The 19,674-nt window shown below is 39.2% G+C and overlaps 1 protein-coding gene across 1 annotated transcript in view; it reads right to left on the bottom strand.

Annotated features, from left to right (window-relative positions):
• ptdss1b (phosphatidylserine synthase 1b) overlaps positions 1 to 19,674 on the bottom strand; it is a 41,498-nt gene that overhangs the window by 1,719 nt on the left and 20,105 nt on the right. Inside the window, exons 10-12 of the mRNA XM_039736256.1 lie at positions 10,345 to 10,444; positions 10,102 to 10,170; positions 7,945 to 8,008 (exon numbers count right to left, since the gene is read on the bottom strand). Coding sequence (XP_039592190.1) covers positions 7,945 to 8,008; positions 10,102 to 10,170; positions 10,345 to 10,444 — 233 coding nt within the window. The remainder of the gene's footprint in view (positions 1 to 7,944; positions 8,009 to 10,101; positions 10,171 to 10,344; positions 10,445 to 19,674) is intronic.

Below are 19,674 nucleotides of genomic sequence, written 5' to 3'. Positions count from 1 at the left end.
TTGACATCTGTGACAGAGTGATGGGTGCTGGGCAGGCTCCTGTCAATCATGGAGAATCGACTGAACAGTGTCATCTCTAGGCAGAGGAGTAGCTTCAGCGACAGACTGCTGTCACCGTCCTGCTCCATTGACAGAATGAGGAGATCGTTCCTCCCCCACACTATGCGACTCTTCAATTCCACCCGGGATGTAAACGTTAACATTATACAAAGTTATTGTCTGTTTTACCTGCATTTTTATCAGTATACTGCTGCTGGAGTATGTGAATTTCCCCTTGGGATTAATAAAGTATCTATCTATCTATCTACGTGGCTTTAATGGATTCTGTTAATTGTGGATGTTGGACTCTGTCAAGGATGATTGTCATCTCTTATCCCGTTTATGATTTTTAACAGACAGGATGTCAAGAAGCAACTAAGGCTTAACAGAGTATCTTTATTGCTGTATTTGTATAATTAATCATTTTGGTTTCTTTAGACCCGGCCTATTCAAATGGCGGCCCTGCAAACATGGGGTTTTGCAAATTAATCTAAGTGTTACTCCAATGGGAGCCTCGTTACTGACAAGCACTGTTTCCACACTTCTCTTCATGTGATTGGTTGGCCCTCCACTCACATGCTTTGATCTTGCAGATTTATGGTTGTTACGAGGGTGACGATCAGCCATTGATGCGCAAAGCAAAGAATGAATTAGGAAGAGTGCATTTGATGAAAACATACAGAGAAATTGGAACTTTCTTTAAAACTCAATCAAATTAGGTACGGATTGCTTTGCAGGACTACTCAACTTTTTTGTAGAATGTAGAGCTCACTATTAACCTGTGACTGATAATTCTTCTATTTCAGACATTCTGTGTTTATAATTTTAAACTATCAAGCACAATATTATGTAGTACAGTACACTTACACTAAGGCTGCAACAGTAGTGCTGCTGCCACGCAGTAAGAAGATCATAGGTTTGTGTCCTGGATCCTCTTTGCATGGAGTTTGCAAAGCGCTTTGTGTATTGAGTAAAGCGCTATATAAAAACGTAAAGAATTATTATTATACTTGATGATTTTTCAATATCAAATTTTAAATATTTTGGTGTTTCTCCTCCACATAAACAAAACATGCAGCGCTAGGACTCTCAGCCTAAAAATACCTTAGTACTTCAAACTTGATCCAAACTCAACGTATGCAAACCACCACCTTTTTGTTTAGAAAAAAGGCACCGCTAATCACACATGCATTTGATTTAAAATAAACCCATGTTCTATCAGTGTGCAGTAGATACTGCATTCATGTGTGTTAGTCACTGTTATCACTTGTTACGGCTTTGTGCACTGATAGCTTTGATAGCATTGACTGTTCTTTTTTTATTCTGTTAAATGCACTTTGTGATTTCAAAAGGGAAACTAAAGTTACTGCTAATACTTTACTTGTTTTTCAATGCATTCATTTGTGTTGGTTTAAAATTTGTCATTACCTGCTCCTTACCAGCCGCTGAAAACGTCTGGCCCGGCTTAATTTCTTGGTTTGAAAATCTGGCACAACTGAATTTATAATTGAATAGCCCAGCTCTAGACTACGTTCGTTCTCCACCATACACAGGAATGGTTCATAGCCGAGTGTGATGTGGTAGAAATAAGACTCTGCACTTTCACACACATGTTCACATGTTCCTCACCTAGAAAAAACGTGCCTTTTTCTTCGGATAATGCGTGGGCAGCTGCCCCAAGTGAAGGACTTCACATATAGCATGGAATTTCACACATACAGGCAAAAGTAAATGTGACATTGACTCACAAATCTGAGCAGTGGTAGCAGTTTTGTACCAGAATATGGTAGCCAAAAAGGGAATAAGTCTTCAGATGAACTTTCAATATGTCAGTCAGAATATATTCCCATTCTCACCTATGATCATACGTTCTGGATAGTAACTAAAAGATTGAGACTGCAGGATTGGTGGGCACATTTTCTGTGAATGGCTGGGCAGCTCACTACAAGAGAACTCAAGTTCTTCTCTGGATTGTGGGGAACCAGTTAAGGTGGTTAGGGCATGCTCCTTCCCTCACAGAAGGTATACAAGGCATGGTGAAATAGCAAAAGGCTGAGTGACCTTCCAAAGCAGAACAAAGGTGAAGTGATAAACACAAATCCCTTTTGCAGTTTGTTTTTTTTTTTTTAACTAGTTGTAATTTTCTAAGGCCACGGTTACAGCACTAATGGTTATCAGATGTATGAGAAGTATGTAACTAATCAAGTACTTTTCTGTATACAATATTTATTTTTTCTAAACCAGGGGCTAATATTAAGTGTGCATTACTCTTGAACATGCTACATATGATTTCCCATATGTAAAACATCCCTACCACAGATAAATTCTTGCTTTTCCTAGTGACTGACCTTGGGAAACTGTATACTTTGGAACTGATACAGATAAATAGTAGGAATAATGGGAATTTGGGGTATAAAAATAATTTCTCCAGTTGTACATCCTGTAAAAAAAGGTAGATTCAATCAGACTTAAAAGTAACGTTTTGATCTGTAATTGTATACCCGTTTAAGTTTGAGGATTTAGACCATTACAGAGAGTTATTTATAACTAGAACAAGCCTTTAGTGTTTTATATAGAAGGCGGCATTACATACAGTGCAGTATATTGCGCTGCTTTTTACGTAAAATTGTACAAATGGTAGAGATGTCCAGAAAGTACATAGTAGAGATGCTACATAAATTAAAGTACAATTTCTGCAACTACTCCTACCTTTTAATATGCATTTAATAATGTTTTACTTTCTTCCCCTACTGGAGCACATGCTATTTAAAACAACTCAAGAACTTTAAGCTCTAAATAAATGTTTCTCCTTGTTTCAATCCAAAGGCTTGTTCAAAACGTACAGATAAAAAAAGTAGTATTACAATTATAGGTAAAATACAGTAGAACTTATTTTTATACTTGCCATTTGTGGCAAAAGAAATACAACTGCAATTTAAATCTAATTCACTTGGTACAATTCCAGAAATATATAGGGATATAAGGTATTGTGGACTTTTGAATACGTGACAAGAAGTCAGAATTTGTTATTGGTAGCAGTAAAGCCTCCAATTCAATAAAAACTGGTATTACTTTAGCAATGATGGCCAAAATCAAACCTTTAAAAAAAAAAAAATACTTGTGATTAACTTCAAGAAACTTCTGTTACTTTTTATTTATGCAAGAGCTTCACTTGCACTGGTGGAATATCTATTAATACTTGTGTCACTTTCATCCATTAATCAATTATTTTTCAAATAAAGCTACTGTCAACTCGACTCCAAAAATAAAAGAATGTTATTTTTGGAGAGCAAATGTTTCTTACTGTACACCAACTTTTAAAAGTTTTTGCTGACCAGTTTGTATGACCAGTGACACCTGCAAATCTTGGATTTCGTCCTGGTCATTAGTCTCCATTTAAAATTCCCATCGTACAAACCAGCTCTTTCCATTCTCTGTTTTCAAAGCACCTCCCTGTAATTTGTACCCGTTTCCTTTAGTATATGACTCATAATTAATTGATGGAATTCAGCCAGATCTAATTTATTACTACTTTGAAAACTGAAGTCACACAATAGGTCCTCATGGAGTCCTCTCTGTTCATGACTAAAGAGGTTTAATTCCCTTTACTTAAAATGAGAGCTTTAGTCCAAGGATACACTTGCATGTTTGGGGTTACTGAACTATCCCATCTATTTGGTTGTTACTTACAGGTTATAATTCTTACATGTACAGAGTATAGTGAAATTCTTACTTGCATGTGCTAATTAATATTATCATCAGGGTTCCAAATCAGGCCCTAAATCTTTCTTAAACGCACTGCCTTCTCCCACACTGCAAATTTTCATGAAAGCAAACTGGAATGTTTGCTGCAGAAAAAAAATCTTCATTTCTAATTTATGTATTATCTTAAGGATAATATATAATGTTAAGCCATTTATGTATTATTATCTTAAGGTTAATATATAATGTTAAGCCAAACTTCACTTTGATTAACACCATTTGGTTTTCTGCTGCCTTTTTTTAATTGCTCAGCTCAAGACAAAAAAAAACCCAGTCAAAAATGTAGAATTACAGAGGTTTACAACAAAAGGACACACATGGGAAAACAGTCCATGTAATGCCCTCCTTGTAATGTGGAGATGCTTTCAGAACATCCAATGAAAGGTTAAAAACAATAAAATAAAATTATTGGAGCTTGTTAGAGGTAAAACTGTAGAACAGGAGAAGAGATAAGACAAAAAAAAACATTAATTTGAAAAAAGCCTTTTCTTTGGATGAATATGGTTTTACAATGAAAGATAAGAAAAGTTCAATAGAATATGAAGTGGTTTTTAAGAAACAAAAGAAAACAGAAAATGTACAAGGAGGGTGTGAGAGAGAGAAATGGAGAGAGATAAAGAAGTACAAGTATCTATACAGCTATTTAAAAAAAAAAGGAATGGAAAAAGATACTGCATACAGACCAGATAAAAATGGAGGCGTTCTCAGAATGTGCACAAGGTTATTATCAAGAATGACATGAGTTAGGCTGAATAATATTTGAAGAAAAAGCCAAATGATAAACGATAAAAAGAATTTACAGAAGTGATGATCATCGTGTAAATGAAATAGAGGCAGTCCTAAAAGCATGAAAACAAGGGAAAGCAGTGAATTAAATATTTTTACAGTCACAAGTCTAAAACATTATCTAATATAGTTGAAAGACACTGGGAAGGAAAAAAGGAGAGTAAATCTATCACAGCGGTAAAAGGGTATATGTATGATAGTCATAGCTTTTGGAGAATTATGGAGCTATTTATACATTAAAAATTCCTCATAAATAGGCTTCAATGAGGACCCATACTGAACAACAGCAAAACATCCATGAACAAAACCTCAAATTACTTGTGTTGAATGATTCAATCAACAGTCGTATACTCAATGTTCAAAATACTTTTTGGCAGCATTTTGGCATTCTGTTAAACTAGAAAATTCACTTAAGAATGTAAATGGAGACGATTTCTCTCCTCATTCATTGGTCAGGAGTCCTGTCAATTAATAGCTCACTCATTCACAAACATGGTGTTTCACATTATATCAGTTTGGCACACAGGTATGGTCTAAGACAGGTGTACAATTAGAAATAAGATATCAAAATTGAGTCAACACATTTTCAGGTGGAAAGTACACCTGTATGTGTGCATATCAGAGGTGCTTGAAGAAGCCGAAGGTCAACTCACTAGTGCAGCTTCATAAACTGCCAATGAAAAACTCAATTGTGGCTTAACAATCAATGAATACGGGGAGAGGCGTGTTCTCTATTCAAAACTTCAAACCCATTTGATCATGCTTCGGTGAGACAGCATTTTCTGGAAGTGATTTATATCAGTGGTTCTCAAACTGGGGGGCGCAAAGATGTGAAAAAAAGAAAACAAGTATCAAAAATATGAAAAATACATCAATTGAAACCAAAACTAATTAACTTAAACTACATTCTGATACTAGAAAAATAAATATGGAATTAGATAAATGTCGATAAAAGTTAAGTAGGTATAATAAAATATGCATCTATGATATATCATTAATTAAAAAAGAACAAATTGGTATTAGTGGGCTCCTTTCAAAAAAAGTTAGGGGGGCGCAATTAAAACTGTTATGAAAACTCGGGTCGCAAATACTTAAAGGTTGAGAAACGCTGGTTTATACTGTATACAGTAATAATATTTTAGCTAAAAATAATTGTATTTAGGATGCTTGGATCACGTGACTAACACACACCTGGAATATGTGGCAAAACCATTCAAGATATTTTTTAAATAAAAGTTTTGAAACAGCTTGCCATTCTTCCAGCTGGTTCTCCACTGAAGTTCATTCTATCAAGAATTTTGTGATATCCATTGTCCATGAAAACATGAGTTTTCAAGTTTTTCCTTGTCTTCACTGCAAACAGCAGGTAAGTAATGGACATAAATTTTATAATTATAAATAATTATAATTTGTGGGGGTATTCTATTAACAGAAACCTGAAAAGATTTAGTCAGAACTTTGAGAAAGGCAAAAAACACTAATACACCATGGAAAGACATAAACCTGAAATGGGCAATCAGGTATCACGAATAAAATAATATACAGGCAGTGAAGGCGGTCTTAGGTTACAGCAATTCTGCAAATATAAGCAGTACATAAATCCTCAAAATTTTTCATTCCAACTCATTAAAATCTTGCATCTTCTGCTTCTGACCTCCAAATGAAGAAAACTAGTTTTGATACGAATGAATATGTAGAAGCCTTCGCTAATGATGTGGAATAGTAATCTGCACTTTGTTACAATTTTCAATCATTTTGTGCTTTCATGTGCATTCGTTGCCAAATATAACTAGCAACCTGTATAGCCATGAAGTTAACACAGTAAGAAGGAGAGTAGCTCAATCAGCAACTGGCTTTAATTCCCAGCATGCTAAATACTACACTCCTGCAAAGATGGTACCTGTCACCGAATATAACTGGCAGCAATCTCAAAAGCTCTGTTATAGATAAGCAGTTTACAACATCCTAATTATGCCACTTGGGGAGTAAAGTGGCTAGATAAGGAGAATGGCTCTCTTTGCAATCCCCCAGCAAAGACAGAGTGTCTTTGCTGAGGAATCAATTGTCAGTGATTGATTGGTTTTATGAAATCATTTAAGACTTTTTCAGTTCTATGAGCTACAGAATCATTAAGCATAAACATTATATTCCATACCTACCCATGGTTCATTTTAATCTAAACCATCTGTGTTTTGTGATTTACAATACAGTAATACTAATAAAATAACAGTGAAGCAATAAGCATGAAACATAAATCAAAGTTTTATGCATTTTTGCTGACAATATCATTAACTGTCATTTTTAATGCAAGTTCTGAATTATATAAAATCAGGTTATGAATGTCAGAAGGAATAAAACTTGATTGTAACCCAAGAGTAGTCACCTGTATAAAATAAGTATTTAAAAAGAACTGATTAACAAAAAAACGTATAGGGGAATATGAGCTTTAAAATAGAAAAAAGTTAAGCAAATTCAAATCAGTACAAGAGAGAAAATGCTCTTCTCAAAAATCTTGTCTTAAAAATTTCCAAATAGTAATGAGTAATAAAAATTTAAAAAGCTACATACATTCACACATTATAAATATATGGCTAGATGCTCCCACAAAGAACACATAGTAACATGTATTTCAAGTGGGTAAGCCTGTGGCTGAATGGCAGATACACCGGGGGTTGCTGACCTTTAACTTGGCATCTTCACTTGGCATTGGGGCTTTTTGGCATGACAGAAGGCGACAGCAGGCGAATGACACCTATTCATCTGGCAACATTTACCTTGTAACATATATAAGCAGCCTAACTCCCAGATGTCCTAAATGTTATATGGAGTTTGGTAGTTTGTGACTCATTAGCTTTGAAAAGACATTTGCAGCTGGTGGGAATCTTGTCCTGGCCAAAAGCACTTGTTTCACATATTTCAAAACATATGTCCTCAGTTTTTCCATACATGGGAGAAGTAGAAGAATAAAATGCTTTAAAAATCATAGGAATTATAAATAACTAGCAAACTAACTTGTAATAGGGAGGTAGTGCTAGATGATCATCAAGCTGATTAAAAGGCTGTTTTGAGAAACATCTTTCCAGGCTAAAATATTTTTTATGTCAAGCTTTATTCCCCAACACTTAGACCATCACTATACATACTGCCCATCACTAACCCAGAAAACTAGTTTGCTTACTAGGACATACAAGTCAGCAAATTTCTAAAAACAGGATAATGAGGGGCAAGGAGCTCTTTGCATAACATATACCGTGAGAATTTAGTAGTGTTCTCGGTTTTGAGGTATCATTTTGAAGTGGAAAGGCATCACACATTATTTGCATACAGTAGCCAGTATTTAAAATCTCATAACCTTACCTTTTATGTTTTCAAATCTTAACGATGAACTAATATAATTGCCATCTTCTGATTCAGAAAAGGTCTGTAAAACAGAGACAGCCTTTAGTCAGAACATGCACATCTGCCACATTTGTCCAAGCTCTTTGCATGAATGATCCAAGCAAGAAGAAACTACATGAAATGTATGGAAGTATTTAACCCAGCATACACAAGATAGTACAGAGTTTTCTATTGATCTCGCAATGCTTTCCCTATTGCTGGAGGAATATCAGAGAAATTCATAAAAAAAAAAAAGATAAACTTTGTGAACACTCTTTTTAAAAGTTCCTTTTTGTTAAGTATATTTCCCCACCAGTGTTGCTTTGTGAAAAACAAATTTTTTTCATTGAGCATTTTCCAAAGTGGAAAATGTCACTGAGGTGATCAGAACCTGGCAGTCCAGTTGTAAAAGAAGATTATTATAAGCAACAGCATCATGACAACAAATGCAAGAAAAGCCTAGAACATCAAAGGCTCACATTGTCACACAACTGACTAGGACCACATCACTGCGCAGGATGCATTTGCAGGCTTTGTTTCATTTCTTAAAAAAATCTCTCCTCAAGTGTAAATTCTAGACTATATATTGCTGAAGCTTACTGGCTTCAGAAATTTGAAAAAAATCTGTTGCTTGAAAAAAGTATTCTGAAACTTGTGTGTGCTCTCTCTCTCTCACTCACTCATATACATACACACACACTGGAAGGTACACCAGTTAGTTGTTCCTACCTCCTAAAGACTAGATGTAAATGGTGACCCAGTCATTGTCTGCATGGAGTTCTGTTCTCCTTAGGTCTGCACTGATATTTCTCCTTGTACTGTTTTGCAGTCCACATCCCAAATACACAGATGCCCACACAATGTGAAATGGATAGATAACTAGAAAAATGGCAGCACAGTAGAAGGTGGCTGGATGGAAGGACAGAACATGTGTACGTGCATGTTAGGTTAAACAGCAACTCTAATAAAGTTCTTGGATCTGTGATCCTAAAATAAGCTTAAGAACGTTCAGATACAGCTCCCTCTTTCTTATATTATGAAGAATTATTGCATATTGCCAGCCGAGTGTAGAAGACCTGAGCAGGTAATTCAACCCAGTGCCCAAGGGTGACATTAGAAGCGAAGTGCACCATGCGTATTCTTAAGCACTGCACTAAGAATGAAAGGAAAGCAGAAAATCACAGAATAAAGGTTTAGTTGTTTAAGTAAGAAAAGGCAAGATGCATGATCTAAACAACTGACTACAGAGTGCTGGTGTCATATGTGGTGGTCTCAGCATATCAGAAAAAGCTGACCTCCGGGAGAGTTTTGTGCACTACAGTCTACTGAAGGAAGGAGCTACAGGGGCTCCTGTATTAGAGTGATCACTTGCATAGGAGGAATCCATTCTGAACAATTCCAAAGAGGGTGATAACTGAATGAGAGTTTACTGAGAAACCGTGCTATGTCCAATAGTAAAGTATAAACAGTTGGTTGGCCATCTGATTCCTAGTAGAGGGCAAAATCTGACTGTCATCTAACAAAAACTAGTGCCTAATTTCCTCTGTGGCAGGCTGGGCCTAATGGTGGGAAGATATAAATCCGAGCTTTGACAGAACATCATAGCATATGACTCAGACTGTATTAATCCATGATATAGTAGTTCCATGGAGAACCAGTTTTCACTTGTTGTCTGCGAGTGTAAGAAAAATTTCTTTCAAACTTAAAACGTGTTTTGTCTTGTTTAAATTCACATTACTGTGAAATTACTCTTTTACCTTTAGAATTATTTATTAGAAGCGTCTCTTCAAAAGACAAAATAGGTAGAGTTTCGGAAATACAGTATTACATTGAAAAGCAGTAATAAAACAAAAATGCTGTTGGGCAAGTTGTATTTCTCGCAGGAATCTTAGAAAAACTGGACAGTGACATTTAACTGTAAATCTCCTACAGGGTCTGCAAACTAGAATACTCCATTGAAAAAGAAACATCTGGTCTTTTTAATGTCATGACACCAAAACATCTAATATACTGGCCCCAAAGTTATGCATGTTGATCCTCTGTGACCCAAAATGCTAATTCACATCTAAATCTTTTTCTTTAGGACCTTAATTTTTAATTAATAAACATAAATTTTCACCGTATTTTCTCACTCACCTTTTGTCTCTGCCCAGATCTCACTGCATACCATACCATCACATACAAGCAAAGTAAAGTAATTAAGGCCTGCAAGAAATAAAACAAAAATTATGTATTACTAAAATAAAAGTTGAAAAACATTACAAATATAAAAGGTTGGAGAAAGGAGAAATTTCACAATGCTATGCAATTATACAAATAAATATTTTCCCTGTATTTCATGACTTTTGATAAGCAAAACAAATAGAAAATACACCTTACCACACAAAGCAGCCAAAGGACTACATACAAGATTTGAGTTTTGGAAAAGAGGTCTTGACCAAATTTAATGCAAACCAAGGCTTCCAGGAAAGCAATAGCTCTGAAAGGAAAACAAACACCATTATTTATACAAAAACCTGCTTTATAAATGATAAAAATTCTTAAAAATAGAGTTAAACATGTATGATTATAAAAGCTGAAGTAAACAATATTAAATTGTTTCTTTGCTACTGGTCTTTTGATTCAATTTTGAGTTTGGCATTTTTCTGTCCACCATTTTAGCTCTAGACTGTCCTCAAGAAACCATGACACACAAGCCAAGATTCCACCCAGTTTTTTGCAACGTTTTGTTATCGACAAACAGAATATACATAAAAAAATGTGCGAAATTTGCTGTCTCCAGCCTGTTTCCATCCAACTGGCTTTTTATCGATAAAATGGTGTGCGTGATGACGCCATCCCCCCCAAAACGAACTGTCGCATAAGTTTTGTTGCATCGCGAAAAAAAATCTGCCCTTGAGCCGTTTCCATACATAATTTTGTGTATGTCGCAAATTATGTACCTTTTGTTTTCCACGTTACACCCCCTCCACTAAACAAAGAAATGGAGAGATTATTCAGACAGTTTTTTGAAATTTGGCAGCTTACTGTTATTTCAGTTTCACAAATAATTGGAATTGTACATAATATCCGAAGACGACAGCAGAATGAAGCAGTTGCTTCTCTGATAGCCCTAGAGCTCGAAGAAAGATACCCCAGTGCGATGAAACCCACGGGTATGAGAGAGACACTTCACAGAAAATCACTGGCTGCAACATTTTAGAATGACACGGCCGACGTTTGAGATGTTGTGTGGATTCATCAGTCCTGATGTTGCGGCCATCACAGGTTGCCACCAACCACCGGTTCCAACCCAAAAGCGGATTGCCATCGCCCTTTACAAGCTGGCAACCTGCACCGAGTATAGAGTAGTTGGAGAAACTTTCGGGGTTAGTAAAACTACCGTCCATCGATGTGTATATGCTGTGTGCACCGCTATTAAAGAAAAATTAATGCGGCGTTATATCAGCCTTCCGACTGTAGCGGAGGCCAATGAAATTGCATACCGCAATTCCTTGGTGCATGGCTATTCTTCCCCCGACGGAAGGCTACCGCGATTACATTAATCGCAAAGGGTGGCCATCTATTGTTCTCCAGGCCCTTGTTGATGACAGGTGCAGGATACGAGACATTTGCGCTGGCACTCCTGGAAGTGTCCATGATGCAGCTGTGTTTGCAGCATCGGATCTGTACAGGTGAGCCTACCAATCAACATCCCTTCTCAGTGCGATAACTAAATTAGTACTGTAACCTGCTTCCCTTAAGGTTTTTAATTAAAACTGAAATTTGAATGAATACAAAATAACAAAGTTTAAATCAAAAAAAAAAAACTAAAGTTAACATTAATGAGAGAATTTCTCATATATGCTAAAACATCTGCCATTTAATAATAAGAAAAAAATGTTTAAATAATGAAACACACGGTTTATTAAATATTTTGACTGGCACAGTAAAATTACCTTTGCGGTTTTTGTATTATTTAGACATCCTGAGAGACACCCCCAGGCTACAGTTGATGTGGAGGGAGTTCAGGTACCCCTTTCAGTAGCAGGAGACCCAGCCTATCCGCCACTGCATTGGCTCATCATGAGAAATAACGAGTCTCTTCATCAGACCATGCGAACCGCTCCGCCATTCTCGTTTGGATTGCACGTGATGAAAATGTATCATGTGACACATTTATTTGCGTTAAAGCCCTTTTTTCCGACAAAAAGTGTTTCCAATGTAGTTTTTGCGACATCTGAAGCATCGATATGGAATTTATGCACTAAAGTTAAAACGGAAAAATATTATGTCGACATGTACAACATTTTATCGATAATTAGCATTTCCATCAGCTATATCAGTAAAAAAAATTTTAAGCGCTAGATATTTTTTCAAAAAAAACAAAAAATTGGATGGAAACCTGGTTATTGATACAAAATACACATACTTCATACATACATATGCCTATCATTAAGATATAAATGTTTTCGTATCAGGAGATCTATAAGTTTCTGTGATAGTGCCAAAAAGGTAACGACCGTAAGGAATAAAAATATCGTTAGGATGGAATCTGCCTTGGCACTGTGGATCACTGACTGCAGGAAGAACATCCCCTTGGACGGTAACATCATCCGTGAGAAAGCACGGAAATTGTACCAGCAGTTTGCTACAGGAGACAATGTAGCAACTTCCTATCACAATGTTCCTGAAACCTATAAAGAAAAGCCAGCACGAAACCTCACCAGAAGAAGACTTGTCCAAAGATACGACTCCTCCTGAAGCACCTGAAGAGGCGCCACCCAAGGAGTTTTAAATCCTGTCCATCGTACTGCACAACTACTTCATCATCATCAATATCATTCATCATTGGTGAGTACCCGTACATTTTACTGTATTTTAATTAAATGAATTTATTATGTATTGTGGAATGGAAAAATACAGCTTGTCCCTGTGACATTTAGCAGTTACAAAATGTGTATGTGACATTTCTATGTATACCCTTGTGTGAGGTACAGAGTGTACTGGGTGAGCAGGTCAAAGGAATCTGCCCAGCACAAGTCTGTTATTATAGTTCCTGTTTGTCTCAGAATCTGCCCTTTAACCAGTTTTTTATTATAGTTCCTGTTTTTAAAGCTCCAAATAAGGTAACTTCTTCTTTTTTATTTTGTCAGCAGTAAGAAATATGTACCGCTGCCTCTATTTTTGGTATAATAATGTCATTTTGCTCAACTCTGTAAGCTATAAAAGAGCAAAGAATTTCCTGTACGAGGGCTTCTCTAGTCTAGGTGCAATAAAGTGTATATTACTGATTAATTTTATCTGGTGTGAGACTCCTACTCTGTCCGGGAAATAATGAATAAAAGAAGAATCGTCCACAGTTTTTTGGCGCCCGAACGCGGGGCAGGAGGCGATCGGCTGACTCCTTGATCGGTACCGCCTTATGGATCTGTCTTCTTTGAAGCAGACTGCCGCTACTGTGTGCACCGGCAGCAGAGTAAACAGCTCCGATAAAAGTTAGGACTGTCCTGTCCTAGGACGGCTTCTGAGTGAGAAGTCCCCGGTCTCCTCCTGACTCCGAGTGGAGTACTCTGCGTTGCGCACCAGACTAAATGCCTAGACTAGGGTAAGTACCGTCGGGGGTTTCCTTGGTGGTGGGTATGATAAGAGTGATAAGTAACTGACAGTTTTTTAAACTGACACTAGCGGCCCAGGATATTAATTATCTACTCGAGGTTTTTAATTAACTGTTGGGAAAGGATGTAGGAGTCCGAACTGGGATATTAGTGGGATAGGCATTGGGACGGTTAAAAGGTGCGTGGCACACCTAAGGTAAAGAGCCCATTGCCCGTCAAAGGTCAGTCACGGACAAAGACGGTTAACAGTTAGGTAATTTAAGAGAAAAGGAAATCGAGTAGGAAAAGAACAGTGTACACTGAATATAGTTTCAGGAAAAGAAACTAGAAAATAAAAGATATAGTTTCAGGGGAAGAAACTAGGACAATAAAAGAAAATGGGTTCCGCTAGTAGTAAAAAAGTTAAGCAGGGGTCTGATGGGTCTAAGGGGTCTAAGTTTATACTGGAAGGACTGTTTTCGGAGGATCAACAGACGTCGGAAAAATGGGTCACCTAGGAAACTAATTGAGAAAAAGACAGGCTTAGATTTTAAAAGGCATGTAAGAAGTGGAATAAACAGAGCGGTGGGCGTTGGCCATTAGAAGGCACCGTGATACGAGTGAGATTCAGGAAATAAGGAAAATATTGGTTGTTGCAAGGGAGGTCCGTATCGCATGGATATGTTTGATAGATGGGAATTGGTTATAAAAGATCGAAATTTAGAGGCGATCACTAGACAGAATGAGGTTCTGAGAGCCAATGAAGTTAAGGCCAGAAAAGAAAAAGATGAATTGCTTTTAGTTTTACAAACAGCCCAACCACCTGACACCCATTCTAAACAGAGAAAGAAACATCTATACCCTATATTCTATGGTTCTGGGACTCAGGCTCCCGAACCTCCACCCTATGATTCTCCAGGAGGTTCAGAGGGGAAGAGGAGGTAGAGGGAGAACCACTAGAAATAAAACCCGAGCCCCTTATCGGACACAAGGGAGTTACCACCCGAAGACAGGCTAAGACACAGGCACCTTTCAATCCCTTACACGATGACCGACCCCATGTGTTTAAATCCTCTGTTCCACTTTCCCCCACTGCCCCTGACCCCGAGTTCCCTCCATCTACTTCTTTCCCATTAATGCAGATCCCTAATCCCGGCATAATCCCAATCAACCTACTGGTGACCAGAATCCCTTGACAATTTCCATTTCCCATATTTGGGACTTAAGTGAGCTAAAAGAGGTGGTCAGCTCCTTAGTTGACCCTAAAAAGGAGGGGGGACTGAAATTTATTGAACAATTAGAACAGTTGGACAGCATGTATAAACCAAACGCTGCTGAATGGACACAGGTCCTTCGTCGTAAATTGGGTCCAACTTGGGCTTCTGTTAATCATGGTACTGATAATAATGGACAACCGTGGACTTGGCGTGAGACCTTCCATCGAGGAGATGGTCAGAATGGAGATGCAGATTTTCAAACTCAGTGGCGTCTACTGAAAGCGAATTTAGATGACAAGTATAAAAAGGGCACTGACTGGGCTTTGATTTCTGCTGCAAAACAGAAAAGATGAGACTGTGGAGGAATGGGGACTTAGATTCAAGATTTGATGGCTACCATTCGGGCATAGAGCGGGCTGAGGACCACGCGTGCAGCCGTGCCTCCTTTGTCTCCGGTCTCCGCTCAGACATCAATCTAAAGTCCGTATCTCATGCATTGGCTGGGAATCGCTGCCTTTGAAGAGGTTAAGCGACATGCTGAACATGCTGAAAGGCAGACATCACAAGCAAGAACAGACAAGCTAAGTTGGTGGCTGCGCAACTAAATTACTACACTGGTGGACGAGGAGGCTTCACCGGTCCACGCGGTGCCCGGGGAGGCTTCCGAGGGAGAGGACGCGGCCAGGGTCGAGGTGGTTTTACCTCTTTGCAAGACCCTTCTCAACAACAACAGCTCCCCACTCCTTACTATTGCTATAATTGTGGTCAGCCAGGCCATTATAAAAGAGACTGTCCAAATCGTCAGATTAAGCCTCTTTTGACTACCCCCGGAGATGAATTTACACCGGTTTCCCCGAAAACCAAGGCTGGCCCTAGGAATTTTCAGGGACCTCTAGCCACTCCATGTTTCCCTTCTTGACTGTGGATCCTGAGGATGATCCTCTTTTATCTCTGCATGTTAATGGACAAAAGACTATTTTTCTAGTTGACACTGGCGCTACGCGCTCTACTCTTTCTCTGGCTAAGGTCCCTGCCTCGGATGACACAATTACTGTTCTGACAGCCTCTGGACAACCACATTGCCTTAAAGTTTCACTCCCACTCCCTGTCCAAAATTCTCCTTCTGGTCCATCCATACTACACCGTTTCCTCCTTAATTCACTTTGCCCTGTTAACCTCTTGGGACGTGACCTCATGACTAAACTTTCCCTATCGATTACTATGACCCCCAAAGGCTTTAACTGTTCCACCCCTATGATTCTTTTTCAATCCTCTCACCCAACACCTTCCTTTGCAGCTTGGACTCTTTCCATTTCCCCACACACCATTTTATTAAAAGCCCTTAGTTCATTCCCTTCCTGCTTGTTTCCCCATCTCCAGGTCCCTGACACCCTTCACTGTACTGCCCAATACTTCCCTGCTGAAGTTGATACCCCTTGGTTGAAATCTTTTCTTTCCTCAGCTCCCACACCGCAAATTATACTTGTTCCCTGTTTATTCCTGTCCTCCACCAAAGCTGCTACATCTGTCCATCTCACCCCTTCCCAGCAAATTTACTATTTGGGTGACTCTGTCCCTCATATTTCTCTTGCCAAATCGCATGACACCCAGTGGGTGCAAATTGGACCTTGGGTTCAACACTGTCTTGACTGGACAGATTGGCAATATGTTGCCCCTGGTGTCTTCGACACCTCTGACCATTTAATTACAAAGGTTGTTCTCCAAACTGATTTTTTAGTCAATCGTAGTCTCTGCACACCTTCCCCGTCATGTTCTGTTTTTCCCTTACAAGTTACATTTCCTCCATTGCCTTGGCTCGCAGATATCCCATCCTGCCTATGGTCTCAGGATAAAAACGATTTTGGCAGAATAGCCCATTGTGAACCTCTGGTGATCTACCCAAAATCCTCCTTCCGTGCTTTTACTTTTCAAAACCGCCGTTGGACTTGGACTGTTATGCCTCAGGGCTACACTGAGTCTCCTTGTGTGTATGGACAAGCGCTTGCTCAAAATCTTGAGGGTTTTGGCCAGACCGTGGTTCCACATTAATTCAATATGTTGATGATATCATGCTCTGCAGTGATTCGCAGGAATCATGTGAAACGGACACAAAGAAATTACTTCTTTTCTTGGCTGAAAATGGCCATAAAGTGTCCAAAGCTAAATTACAATTGGTACAAACAACTGTTAAATATGTAGGTCATGACATTACTAATGGCACAAGAGCTCTCTCCACTAGTCGCATTACAACCATTCAGAATCTTCCTAGACCGGTCACTAAACAACAGGTTATGTCTGTCCTAGGCATTCTTGGATATTGTCGACAATGGATCCTTAACTTTTCGCACGTGCTCAGCCACTGCAAGATCTGGCCAACACTCCCGGCCTTCCCTTATCTGGCCACGTTCCTGGACTCCTGATGCTGAGACCGCATTTTCTGACCTAAAGACTGCCCTCCTTTCTGCCCCCGCCCTCGGTTTACCTGATTATTCTCGTCCATTCACATTGTTTGTGGACGAAAAGGGGGGATATATGAATGCCGTGTTGACTCAAATACATGGAGACAAACAAAGGCCTGTTGCATATTTTTCAAAAAATTAGACCCAGTTGCAGCTGCTCTTTCTCCCTGTCTAAGAGCAGTTGCTGCTGCCACAGAAGCAGTCTTAGCTAGCACCGATATAGTACTCATGAGTCCACTGACAGTTAAAGTTCCGCATGCAGTTCATTCCATTTTAGTACAAGCAAAAACTTCTCATCTAACCACAGCAAGAGCCATCCATTATCAGAACGTTCTTTGCACTCTCTCAAATGTCACAATTGAAAGGTGTTCTACCCTCAATCCGCTACTCTACTCCCGACTAGTGAGGAGGGAGAACCGCATGATTGTCAGGAAGTGATTGCTCGAGAAGTTAAGCGCGATTTGATTTGCAGGAAACTCCATTAGAAACAGGTGAAATCATATTTGTAGATGACTGTTCGTTAAGATTAGAAAATGGAGCTCCGTCGACCAGTTATGCTGTGGTCCAAGGGGACCACCTACTGGAAGCTAACCGAATTACCTCTAGCCTCAGTGCACAAGCAGCTGAACTAATAGCCCTAACTTGAGCATGTCAGCTGTCAGAAGGAAAAGACATAACTATTTACACAGACTCTCGCTATGCTTTTGGAGTCTGCCATGATCACGGGGCATTATGGAAATTAAGGGGTTTTAAGACCAGTACTGGCAAGCCCATTCAACATCAGAAGTTAATTGAATCTCTGTTGGATGCCATAACTAAACCATCTAAATTGGCTATTGTAAAGTGCCAGGCACACACTGGCAAACAGGATCCTGTTAGTAAAGGAAATGAATTGGCTGATTACTTTGCTAAAAGAGCTGCTCATAATAATGTTCCAGTTTCTCTTTTCCAACAGAGTTCGGAGTCGGTTCTAGATAACCAGATGATTTCTTTACAGAGCTCAGCAACGGATCTTGAGAAGAAGAAATGGTCCAAGGAAGGCTCCTTGATTGAAGGTGTTTGGACCCACCGTCAGACTAATAAGCCTTTTCTTCCGAAAGCTTCCTTTCCAGGAATGGCGAAAATAGCCCACGGACTGGACCATGCGGGAAGAGATGCTATGATTCAGGATGTTGAGAAGCATTGGGAAGCAGTAGGGTTTTCTAGTTATGCAGATCAATTCTGTAAGAGATGTGCGCTGTGCCAAAGGTTTAATGTGGGAAAAGGCACGCAGGTAAGTCCCGCCGTTACCCGAATCCAATGGGACCATTTGAGCATCTCCAAATGGATTTCATCAATTAACGCCTCAAAGGGATATCGGTACTGTTTAGTAATTGTCGATGTGTTCTCCGATTGGTAGAAGCATTCCCTTCTAAGCATAATGATGCCAAAACTGTGGCTAAAGCGTTAATAAAGGAAATTATACCTCAGAAACTGCAGACTGATAATGGGACACATTTTGTGAATTCAGTCATAAATGAACTAACCACATGGCTCCAAATTAATGTACACCACTACTGTACGTATCACCCACAGAGTGGAGGTATAGTTGAAAGATGCAATGGCACTTTGAAGTCAAAATTAGCAAAAATTTGTGAGCAGACAAATCTTTCCTGGCCTGATGCCCTTCCACTGGCCCTGATGGGGCTACGAGGGCGACACACTGACAATTGGGGCTATCGCCGTTTGAGATTCTTACCGGTAGATCCATGCCAGTTGGTATGGTTATAGGGAATGTGAACCTACATACTGTGGACAATGATCTTCTCTCTAGTCTTTCAGGTCTCCGAGCCTCTCTGAAGGAGGTCCATGAACAAGTGAAGCAAGCCTGGAGATCCACCCCTCCCTCTGAGGATTCGCCTATCCCATTAAGAACCTGGATCCTGGTTCGTGACACCCGCAGGAAACACTGGCACCAACCCAGGTGGCGAGGACCGTTCAAGTTCTTCTGTCAACCCCTCACGCTGTGAAAGTTGAAGGACTACCTGCCTGGATCCACGCATCTCATTGTAAAAGATGGCACCATTCCTCTGTCTTTTGATCCTTTTCCGTTTTGTTCTATCTATCCCTGTTCGCACCGAGAACCACAAGGATTCCGCGTTCTTCAGGGTACTACTCATTCTTTTACCCTGGACTTTTGTTCTGTTGCGTCCTGTACTGGTTCTCCACGTGATTGGACTTCCTCACAAAAATATGTTTGTGTCCCAGAATGTAGCTCATGGAGCGCGTGTTCGCTAACACCGAAACCAGGACTGGGGTATAACCCTAGACAAGCTACGCAACATGGTCTAAAGACTCGTTTTCAATTATAAAAGGACACCCGTATGCTGAAACCTGTAAAGGCAATAATCCTATTTTATGCAATCTTTTAGTAGTTACTATTAAGAATGCTTCTTTACATGATTCTGGCATCTACAT

The sequence above is a fragment of the Polypterus senegalus genome, chromosome 15, assembly GCF_016835505.1.
Source record: "Polypterus senegalus isolate Bchr_013 chromosome 15, ASM1683550v1, whole genome shotgun sequence".
In the NCBI taxonomy this organism is placed as follows: Eukaryota; Metazoa; Chordata; class Cladistia; order Polypteriformes; family Polypteridae; genus Polypterus; species Polypterus senegalus.
Note: the sequence above shows the minus strand (reverse complement) of the source record. Positions and strands in the feature narration are given on the sequence as shown.